This window comes from Neovison vison, chromosome 4 (assembly GCF_020171115.1).
Source record: "Neovison vison isolate M4711 chromosome 4, ASM_NN_V1, whole genome shotgun sequence".
Taxonomy (NCBI): domain Eukaryota; kingdom Metazoa; phylum Chordata; class Mammalia; order Carnivora; family Mustelidae; genus Neogale; species Neogale vison.
Window position 1 is genome coordinate 42,077,403 of NC_058094.1, and position 12,011 is coordinate 42,089,413.

Consider the following 12,011-nt stretch of genomic DNA (forward strand, 5'->3'; position numbering starts at 1 on the left):
TCATCTGTTCTAAAATGAGGTCTGTATCAGCACCTACAGAATGTGACAATAGGCAACAAACCAACAAACAAAAGCAAATATTTTTCCAAGTAAATACTTTTTTTGAATTAAAAAAATTATTTTTTTAAATTAACATACAATGTATTATTTGCCACAGGGGTCAATGGTCACGCTTACACACCTCACAGCACTCGCCATAGCACATACCCTCCCTAATGTCCATAACCCAACCACCCTCCCCATGCCCCCCTCCTCCCCAACCCTCAGTTTGTTTTGTGAGATTAAGAGTAATTGAACCATAAATCTGAATGTAACTACAGAGGCTTAAAGGAAAACGCAGAGACATGCGCAGTTAAGGTCGTCCAATCAGAGTCGGGCTAGCCCGAGAGAGGCGCAACAACTGAAAGGTAGTGCGCACGCGCGGCTTGCTCTTCTGCTATAGGCTGCGCCAAGGCGGGAGCCTTAACCTCCTCCGGTGGTGAGGGGTTGTCTGTCTCCCCGAGTTTTCTCTCAGGGCGCTCGGCCTTTGTCGGATCTTTGCGGGTAAGCCCTTGGAGGGGAAGCCTTATGAGTCTGGGCAGCCTGTGGGGTCGTGCGGGACAATGTAGGGAGAGGCGCCGGAGCAAGCCTCTGGGAGAGGAGGGAAGGGAGGTGGTGGAAAGGCGCGGGCAGCGGGGGTTGGCGACTTGAAGCGTGAGGGACGTCCTCGCCGTTCGCCCCGGGGTGGCTGGTGCGGAGGCTGGCGGTAGGGGTGCGTTTGTGGTGGGAAGGTCCCAGGGAGAGGAGACTATGGGCAGTGGTCTCTCAGCGGTCCGCCGGCTTTCCTTCTGTGGTGCTTGGGCTTGCACCAGGACTAATCTACATTATCCTGCACGGTATTAGCCGGTTAATTAATAGGTGATGTCTGTAGGCACATTTAGCGGGGTCACAAAGTCGAAGGAGCGACTTAAGTCACGGAGTGTGACCGCTCCTTACGGTAGTTGGAAGCGGAAAAAGCAGGTCTGTTGCTGGTTCTTGGCTGCTTTATTTATGTTCTTGCTCCCTCCCAGTTTAATGGTTGCACCCTTCAAAGACTACATTATCATTAATCTATTGTATTATCAGAATCCATATGCTCTAATTTACCCGTTCAACTTAAGCCTTAGATTCTTTTCAGTAACCCATTGTGATGAAAATAAAATCTCACTAGCTGCGAAACTTGTTTTCTAAGGTTTTTTACAGGGTTATTTTCTTATATTTTTTAAAGATATGGTTGTAGTGATGAGCTCTTTTCAAGTTTGGAGTTAATTCTATCAGATTCATGGGTGATTTCTGTTTTGGGTATTTTTTAGGTCAATACTGCTGAATATGAGACGATCTGCCGCACCAAGTCAGTTGCAGGGGAATCCCTTCAAAAAACTAAAATTTATACCACCAGGGAGAAGTAATCCAAGTCTAGATGAAGAGAATACAAAGAGTCCAGATGTAAAATTACTTGAGGTAAAAACAAAAAACAAAACAAAAAAGCCAAAAAAAAACGTAATATAGAGAAGCGTGCATTTTTAAAAAAAAATGTCATTTAAGAGGTTAATAGTGCTTACTGCCTGAAGGAATTTTTAGTATCTTTAACAAAGTTTTCCAAAAACCTTAGAGTAATCATTACACACACACACACATACACACATGTATGTGTGTGTATGTGTGTGTGTATTTTATATATATATATAATATACACACATAAATGTATATATATATAATTTATATAATTTTTTTTTTTAAGGGAATGACTTGCTGTTGGATCTATGGGATAAATGTCTGTTAACAGTAAAAAATACTTCTGTGAGGGACAGGGTGGATATTCTTGTAAAAATAAATTGTTTTAATCAGTGTTCTTTTTAAAGTTACCACGTAAGTGAAAACTTTAGATAAGGGGCACCTGGTTGGCTCAGTTGGAAGAGCATGTGACTCTTTTTTTTTTTTTTAAAGATTTTTATTTATTTATTTGACAGACAGATTACAAGTAGGCAGAGGAGATAGGCAGAGAGAGAGAGGAGGAAGCAGGCTCCCCGTGGAGCAGAGAGCCCGATGTGGGGCTTGATCCCAGAACCCTGGGACCATGACCTGAGCTGAAGGCAGAGGCTTTAACCCACTGAGCCACCCAGGCGCCCCGAGCATGTGACTCTTGAACTGGGGTTATGAGTTCATAGCTCCACATTGGGTGTAGAGATTACTTAAAAATAAAATCTTGTGGCTTGGACTAGAGGGCATTATGCTAAGCGAAATAAGTCAGGGAAAGACAAATACCACATGATTTCACTCATATGTGGAATTTAAGAAACAAAACAGATGAACATAGGGGAAGGGAAGGAAAAATAAGATAAAAACAGGGAGTCTCTCATAAGAGACTTTTAACTATAGGGAACAAACTGAGGGTTGCTGGAGGGGAGATGGGTGGAGGGATGTGGTAATTGTGTGATGAGCATTAAGGTGGGTGCTTGATGTCATGAGTACTGGGTATTATATGCATCTGATAAATCACTAAATTCTACCCTTGAAACCAATAGTATATGTTAACTAAATTGAATTTAAATAAAACATTAAATATAAAATCTTAAAAGAAACTTTAGATAAGGTGATTTAAGGAGTAAATGTATTTGAGTAATAATTTGTATCACAATTCTGGACATTTGCTTTTCTAAAAAGATATTATTTAATTAAATTAATTTATTTATTTTGAAATATTTTATTTATTTATTAATTTATTAAAGATTTATTTATTTGACAACAGAGAGAGAGAGACAGAGATCACAAGTAGGCAGAGAGGCAGGCGGGGGGTGGGGAAGCAGCAGGCTCCCTGCTGAGCAGAGAGCCCGACATGGGGCTTGATCCCAGGACCCTGAGATCATGACCTGAGCCGAAGGCAGAGGCTTAACCCCCTGAGCCACCCAGGCACCCTGAAAGATTTTATTTATTTATTCGACAGAGATCACAAGTAGGTGGAGAAGCAGGCATAGAGAGAGGGAGAAGCAGACTCCCTGCTGAGCAGAGAGCCTGATGTGGGGCTCCATCCCAGGACCCTGGGATCATGACCTGAACGGAGGCTTTAACCCACTGAGCCACCCAGGTACCCCTAAAGATATTATTTTATTTTTTAAGTAATCTCTACACCCAGTGTGGGGCTTGAACTCACAAATCTAAGATCAAGAGTTGCATGCTCCACTGACTGAACCAGCCAGTTTGCCCCTGTTTCCTTAAATTTTTATCTATAAAAAGTAAATGCTTAAAGTAGTTGCCCCCCCCATTTTTTTTTTTTTTTTTAAGATTTTATTTATTTGTTTGAAAGAGAGAGGGAACACAAGCAGGGGAAATGGGAGAGGGAGAAACAGGCTTCCCACTTAGCTGGGAGCACAGTTTGGAGCTGGATACCAGGACCCTGGGATCATGACCCAAGCCAAAGGCAGATGCTCAATAACTGAACCACCCAGGCGCCCCCTCCCACGCCTGCCGCACCCTTTTTCTTTTTAAGATTTTATTTATTTATTTGACAGAGAGAGACACAGTGAGAAAGGGAACACAAGCTGGGGGAGTGAGAGAGGGAGAAGCAGCGTCCCCCTCCCCTGCCCCCCGCCAAGCAGGGAGCCAGGAGCCTGTTGTGGGGCACCATTCCAGTACCCTGGGACCACAACCTGACCCGAAGGCAGATGCCCAAGGACTGAACCACCCAGGTGCCCCCCGCACCTTTTTTTTTTTTTTAAAAGTAAGCTGTATGTCCAATGTGAGGCTTGAATTCATGAACTCAAGATGAAGAGTCATGTTCTCCACTGACTGAGCTAGCCAGGTACTCCTAAAACAGTCTTGGGTTTTTTTTTTTTTTTTTTTTTAAAGATTTATGTATTTATTTATTTGACAGGCAAAGATCACAAGTAGGCAGAGAGGCAGGCAGAGAGAGAGAGAGGAGGAAGCAGGCTCCTGGCTGAGCAGAAAGCCCAATGCAAGCCTTGATCCCAGGACCCTGGGATCATGACCTGAGCCTAAGGCAGAGGCTTAACCCACTGAGCCACCCAGGCTCCCCACCAGTCTTGTTTTTTACTACGAAAAGAAAGGATTATTTTGGTCTTCTAAGACCACAGGTCTTATTTATATAGATGGTATTTAAAGGTATTAGAAGGTATATAAAATTGGCAATCCACATTTCCTCTGCTCTACAGTTTTCTGAACCATTCATGGTATGGGGATTAAAGTCTTCAAATTCTTTTTCCCTCTCCTTTTTGGTTGTTGCAGTTGACATACAATATTATATTTCTGATTTACAACATAGTGATCTGACAATTACATATGGTATGTCATGCTTATATGTAGTCACCATCTGTCAGCAGATTTTTTTCCTTTTTTTATTGTGGTAAAATATAACAAAATTTGCTCTTTTATCATTTTTAAGTTTGCAAAATAAGTGGCAGTAAGTATACTCACACTGTTGTATAGGAATCACCACTATTTTCATTTGGAAACTTTTTCATTACCCCAGACAAACCCTGTAACCACCATTAAACAGTAATTCCCTATTTCCTCCTTCACCCACCCCCTTGTAAACATATATTACTTTCTCTCTTCATAAATTTGACTTCTAGTTACCTTATATAAGTGGAATCATACAATATTTGCCATTCTGTTTCTGGCTTATTTCACTTATATTTCATAATATTTTCAAGGTTCATCTGTGTTGTAGTATGTGTCAGAACTTCATGACTTTGTCTGGTTGAATCACATTCGTTTGTATGTATACACCATAGTTTAGTTATCCATTCTTTGTTTTTGTTTTTTTTTTAATCCATTCATTTTTTGATGGATCCTTGGATTTTCATTTTTGGCTGTTGTGAATAGTGCTGTTATGAGTGTGGGCATGCAAGTTTCTGTTTAAGTCCCTATGTTCATTTTTCTAGGACTGGAATTGCTGGGTCATATGGTAATTCTACATTTAACTTTTTGAAGAACTACCAAAATGTTTTTGACAACTGCTGCTGCACTGTTTTACATTGCCACCAGCAATGAGTGAGGGTTCCAGTTTCTCTATATTCTCAACAACACTTGTTACTTTCTATTTTGTTTAAAGTAACAAAATTTTATTGTAGATATCCTAGAAGATATGAGTGGTTTTTCATTGTGGTTTTGATTTGCAACTCTCTTATGAATAGTGATGCTAAGAATCCTTTCATGTGCTTATTGCCTATCTGTATACCTTCTTTGGAGAAATATCTATTCAAGTTCTTTGCCTGTTTTTTTTTTTTTTTTAACAATTTTATTTATTTGAGAGAGAGACAGAGAGAGCATGAAAGGGGAGAAGGTCGAAGGTCAGAGGGAGAAGCAGACTCCCCGCAGAGCTAGGAGCCTGATGCGGGACTTGATTCCTGGTCTCTGGGATCACAACCTGAGCCAAAGGCAGTTACTTAACCAGCTTAGCCAACCAAGTGCCCTTTGCCTTTTTTTTTTAAAGATTATTTTTTTATTTATTTGACAGAGAGCACAAGTAGGCAGAGCAGCAGGGAGAGGGAGAAGCAGGCTCTCTGTTGAGCTCAGAGCCCGATGTGGGGCTCTATCCCAGGACCGTGGGATCATGACCTGAGCCAAAAGCAGCTGCTCCACTTAACTGAGCTACCCAGGTGCCCCCCACCCTTTGCCTGGTTTTTAATGGATTGTTTTAATTGATTGTCTTTTTGTTGTTAAAAGGGTGTGCTGGTTTTTTTTTTTTTCTTAAGATTTTATTTATTTATCAGAGAGAGAGGGGGGGAGAGAGCGAGCACAGGCAGACAGAATGGCAGGCAGAGGCAGAGGGAGAAGCAGGCTCCCTGCTGAGCAAGGAGCCCGATGTGGGACTCAATCCCAGGACGCTGGGATCATGACCTGAGCCGAAGGCAGCTGCTTAACCAACTGAGCCACCCAGGCGTCCCGGGTCTGCTGGTTTTTAACTCTGCTTTTTTGGTCTGCGTGTGTTTTTTTAGCCTACATTTCTTTCTTTCTTTCTTTCTTTTTTTTAAGATTTTATTTATTTATTTGACAAAGACACAGAGAGAGAGGGAACACAGCAGGGAGAGTGGGAGAGGGAAAAGCAGGGCTCAATCTCAGGACCCTGGAATCATGACCCAAGCCTAAGGCAGATGGGTAATGACTGAGCCACCCAGGCACCCTACCCCAGTTTTAGCCTACATTTCTTTAGAATTCTGGCCACGATGTAAGATGAAAGTACAAGTTTCTGTTTTTTAGTAAGATTTATTTTTTTGTTTTATTTTTAATTATTTTCTTTTTCCTTTTTTAAATTATTTTAAAAAAGATTTTATTTATTTATTTTGAGAAAGAGAGAGTGTGCATAAGTGGGGGAACAGAAGGGTGGAGGAGAGGGTGAAGGAGAGGGAGAAGCAGAACCCTGCTGAGCAAGTAGCCTGATGTGGGGCTCGATCCCAGTACCCCAGGATTATGACCTGAGCTGAAGGCAGATGCTCAATGACTGAGCCACCCAGGTGCCCCTATTTTTTATTTTTTCATTTTTTAAAAGATTTAAAAAAAGATTTTAAAAAAGATTTAAGAGAGAGAGAAAAAGCAAGAATAAGTCTGGGGGGAAGGGAAGAAGGACAGAGGGAGAAGCAGGGTCCCTGCTGAGCAGGGAGCCCAATGTGGGACTTGATCCCAGGATGCTGGGATCATGACCTGAGCCGAAAGCAGGTACTTAACTGAGCCACCCAGGCATCCCAAGGTAGCTTTTCTTATTTTTTATTTTTAGTTTTTTTTATTTTTTAATGATTTTATTTATTTATTTGACAGAGATCACAAGTATGCAGAGAGGCAGGCAGAGAGAGGGGGGTAAGCAGGCTCCCTTCTGATGCTGGGTTCCATCCCAGGACCCTGGGATCATGACCTGAGCTGAAGGCAGAGGCTTAACCCACTGAGCCACCCAGGCGCCCCTCAAGGTTTCTTTTTTTTCTTTTCTTTTTTTTTTTTTTTAAAGATTTTATTTATTTATTTGACAGAGAAAGATCACAAGTAGGCAGAGAGGCAGACAGAGAGAGAGAGAGGAGGAAGCAGGCTCCCTGCTGAGTAGAGAGCCTGATGTGGGACTCGATCCCAGGACCCTGAGATCATGACCTGAGCCGAAGGCAGCGGCTTAACCCACTGAGCCACCCAGGCGCCCTCAAGGTTTCTTTTTTTAAAGATTTTATTCAAGGTTTCTTTTTTTTAAAAACAGATTTAAGTAGATACAATTCTCATACCATAAAATTCATTGGTCTTTATTATATTCACAGTTTTACAGTGATCACCAAGGTCCATTTTAGAACATTTTCATCATTCCAGAAAGAAACCTCATATATATTACCAGTTGTTCTCCATTTTTCTCCAAGTCTTTCAGCCCTTTGCAACCACTGATCTTTTTTTGGTCTCTGTAGATTTGCCTCTTGGGGATGTTCATATAAATAGAATCATACATTTATACTTGTAGCTTTTTGTGACTGACTTTTTCCAGTAAGCATAATGTATTCAAGGCTCACCCATGTTTTAGTACGTATCAATAATTTATTTCTTTTTATTGCCAAATTTATTAATTTTCTGTTGCTTCTATTAACAAGTCACCACAAATTTAGTGGCTTAAAAGAACACAAATCTATTATAATTCTGTAGGTCAGAAGTCCAAAATAGGTTTCACCGGGCTAAGATCAACGTGTTGGTATAGAAAACCCAAAAGACTCCACGAAAAATGGCTAGAACTGATACATAAATTCGGCAAAGTTGCAGGATATAAAATCAGTGTACAGAAATCTGATGCATTTCTATACGCCAATAATGAAGTAGCAGAAAGAGAAATCAAGGAATCGATCCCATTTACAATTGTACCAAAAACCATAGCATACCTAGGAATAAACTTAAGCAAGAAGATAAAAGATCTCTATACTGAGATCTATAGAAGACTTTTGAAAGAAATTGAAGACACAAAGAAATGGAGAATTATTCCATGCTTATGGATTGAAAGAACAAATATTTTTAAAATGTCTATTCTGTCTACACATTCAGGGCAATCTTTATCAAAATAACACCAGCATTTTTCACAAAGTTAGAACAAATCGTTCTAAAATTTGTATGGAACTAGAAAAGACCCTGAGTAGCCAAGGTATTGTTTAAAAAGATAACCAAAGCTGGAGGTATCACAATTCCGGACTTCAAGCTGTATTACAAAGCTGTAATCATCAAGACAGTATGGTACTGGCACAAAAACAAACACTTTGATCATTGCAACAGAATAGAGAACCTAGAAATGAGAGAGAACGACAACTCTATGGTCAACTAATCTTCAACAAAGCGGGAAAGAATATCCATTGGAAAAAAGACAGTTTATTTAACCTGGTATTCAGAAAACTGGACAACACCAACAACATGCAAAAGAGTGAAATGGGACCACTTTTTTACACCATACACAAAAATAAATTCAAGATGGTGAAAGACCCAAATGTGAGGCACGAATCCATCAAAATCCTAGAAAAGAACCCAAGCAACAACCTCTTTGACTTCTGCCATATCAATTTCTTACTAGACACATCTCTAGAGGCAAGGGAAATAAAAGCAAAAATGAACTGTTGGGACTTTGTCAACATGAAAAGCTTCTGCACAGCAAAGGATATAATCAATGAAACTAAAAACAGCCTATGAAATGGAAGAAGATACTTGCAAAAGGTGGTGGCAGAACTGCGTGCATTCATTTAGGGGAGAAGCTGTTTCCTTTGCCTTTTTTAGGTTCAGTAGTCCACCTGCATTTTATTTTTTCCCTTTTATTTTCAAAGCCAGTAATGACAGTTTCAGTTCCCATGTTATTATGTCTCTGGTTCCCTCAGACTGGGAATCATTTGATTAGACTGGGCCAACCTGGGTAAACCAGGACAGTCTCCATTTCAGGAGAGATTACTTTAAGCACATCTTAATCACATCTACAAAATTTCTTTGCCTTTCTTTTAACATATTCACAGGTTCTGGGGATTAGTATAGACATCTTTGGGAAGCATTGTTCTGCCTACCTTACTGTATAATGTTGTATTAGTATACCACATTTTATTTATCAGTCAGTTAACAGACATTTGGATTGTTTCCACTTTTCAAATTATGAGTTATTAATAATGCTTGTGAACATTTGTGTACAAGTTTTTGTGTAGACATGTGTTTTCATTTTTCTTGGGTACATTCCTAGGTATGGAATTGCTGGATCATGTAACTGTGTGTTTAACCTTTCATTGATGAACTGCTGTACTCTTTGCCAAGGTGGCTGCCATATTTTTGTTCCTGCCATCAACGTATGAGGGTTTCAATTTCTCCACATCTTTGTCATCACTTACTCTTATCTTTTTGATTGTAGTCTACTAGTGGGTGAAGTAGTATCTCATTTGTGGTTTTGATTTGTGCATCACTGGTGGCTAATGTTGTTGAGCATCTTTACATGTGCTTATTGGCCATTTGGATATCTTCTTTGGACTATTCAGATCCTTTGACCTTTGTCTGTTTTTTAAAAGATTTATTCATTTATTTTAGAGAGCAGGGAAGGGCGGGGTGGGAGGGGAGAGAGAGAGAGATATTTTCCAGCAGACTCCATGCTGAACGTAGATCCCAGTGTGGGACTTGATCCCAGGACCCCGAGATCATGACCTGAGTCAAAAGCAAGAGTTGGATGTTTAACTGAGCCACCCAGGTGCCCCTAGATCCTTTGACCTTTGTAAAATTGTATTATTTACTTTTTGTTAGAGTTGTAAGAGTTTTTCTTTTTTAAGATATTTTTAAAATTTAACTTTAATTTTTTTATTAATCCCTACATCTAACATGGGGCTTGAATTCACAACCCTGAGATCATAAGTCCCATGCTTCATTAACTGAGCCAACCAGGCACCCCAAGAGTGCTATTTTAAAAAATATATTTTAGGAGTCCTGGGTGGTTCAGTCATTGGGCATCTGCCTTCGGCTCAAGTCATGATCCCAGGGTCCTGGGATCGAGCCCCACATCTGGCTTCCTGCTCAGTGGGAAGCCTGCTTCTCCTTCTTCCACTCTCCCTGCTTGTGTTCCCTCTCTTGCTGTCTCTATCTGTCAAATAAATAAATAAAAATATTAAAAAAAAATATATATATTTAGCTACAGGTCCCTTAGATATACTATTTGCAAATATTTTCTCCCATTCTGTTGATTATTTACTTTCTTGATAGTATCATTTGTAGCACGGAAGTTTTAAATTTGATTAAGTCCAATTTGTCTAATTTTTTTGGTGTTGGTACTTATGATTTTGGTATTTTATTTAAGAAGGTCATGAAGAGTTATGCCTGTATCTGATTTTATTAATTGATTTATTTTTTAGAGAGGGAGATTTGGTAGAGAGAGAGAGAGAATCTTAAGCAGGCTCCACTCCCAGACATGCGACTCAATCTCGTGACCCTGAGATTAAGACCTGAGCTGAAACCAAGAGTTGGATGCTTAACAAACTGAGCCACCCAAGCACTCCTGTATTTTATTTATTTTTAAAATTAATTTGTTTTTTTGGTGTGCCTAGTTGGCTCAGTCAGTAGAGCATGTGATTGTTAATGAGTCATGAGTTTGAACCCCATGTTGAATGTAGAGAATTACTTAAAAATCTTAAAACAAAACAAACTCATTTGTTTTTTATTGAGGTGTGATTGACATACAGCATTATATTCAGGTATACAACATAATGGTTTGATATTTGTAGATATTATGAAATGATTACTGTAATAAGTGTAATTATCATCTGTCACTGTACATACAGAATTTTTCCCCCTTGTCTCATGTATTCTAAGAATTTTGTAGTTTTAGTTCTTACATTTTAGTCTGTCCCATTTTTTTTTAAAGATTTTATTTATTTATTTGACAGACAGAAATCACAAGTAGGAAGAGAGGCAGGCAGAGAGAGAGAGAGAAAGAGAGAGAAGCAGACTCCCTGCTGAGCAGAGAGCCCAATGCAGGGCTCGATCCCAGGACCCTGAGATCATGACCTGAGCCGAAGGCAGAGGCTTTAACCCACTGAGCCACCCAGGCGTCCCCAGTCTGTCCCATTTTTGAGTTCATTTTTGTATGTGGTGTGAGGTAGGGGTCCAACTTCATTCTTTTGTATATGGATACTGTGTTGTTCCAGGATGTTAAAAAGATTCTTCTTTAACCATTAATCGTTTTGACACCATTGTCTTAAGGTTTATTTTTTAATGTAGTTTCTAAGGACTAATTTGAGATCAAAACCATTGATTTACTCTTTTCTTCTTTTAATTCTATCAGGAAAATAAATAGTTATTTTTAAAAACTAGGCATTTTTGAAATAGGCATTTTTGAAATTATACAGCTGTTTTAAGCAAGGCAACTTGAGAAGCCTTAGCAGTTCACTCTAGTAAACTTCTCCTTAGTCTAGCCCATTCCTAAATTTTTGTTCTTAAATTATTTCTCATCTTAGATGAAAATAATATTGTTTTGATAACTTCAGGGGTTTTTATTTGTTTGGTCTGATAAATACAAAATCTGGAACAAAAATGAGTGTCAAAATAAATATGCTAATTGAATTATACAGGAGTCTCAATCTTTACTAGTAGAAGTAAAATATATGGGGAGAAGAGTAAGCTAAGATCTTAAAGTGGAATGCTAAATCATAATAATGGAAGTGATGGTGTTAGAAGATGTCAGTGGATGCCCTAAGTTACAAAGAAATAGATCTTAAAAGTTCTCATCACAAGAAGAAAAATTTTGTAACTGTGTATGGTGATGGATTTAACTAAACTTATTATGGTGATCAGTTTGCAATGTATACAAATACTGAATCATTACTGTTGTACATCTGAAACTAATGTTTTATGTCAATTAAACTCAATTAAAAAAATATAGGGATATCTTTAAGCCAGGGCTGAAGAGAAAACTGCTTTTGATATTCCAATTAAAGGAGCTTGTTAGCACACAACAATATTTGCTTATGAATTATTTCTGGGGATAAAAGAGGGCTTTTATTTTTTATTTATTTTTA

At 39.1% G+C, this 12,011-nt stretch overlaps 1 protein-coding gene across 2 annotated transcripts in view; it reads left to right on the forward strand.

The window, feature by feature from the left end:
- Positions 1-452: 452 nt before the first annotated feature.
- RAD54B (RAD54 homolog B) overlaps positions 453-12,011 on the forward strand; it is a 93,113-nt gene continuing 81,554 nt past the window's right edge. For both annotated transcript variants that reach the window (XM_044245290.1, XM_044245291.1), the window contains exons 1-2: positions 453-543; positions 1,332-1,479. In XM_044245290.1, the coding sequence (XP_044101225.1) occupies positions 1,348-1,479 (132 nt within the window). In that variant the 5' untranslated portion in view covers positions 453-543; positions 1,332-1,347. The remainder of the gene's footprint in view (positions 544-1,331; positions 1,480-12,011) is intronic.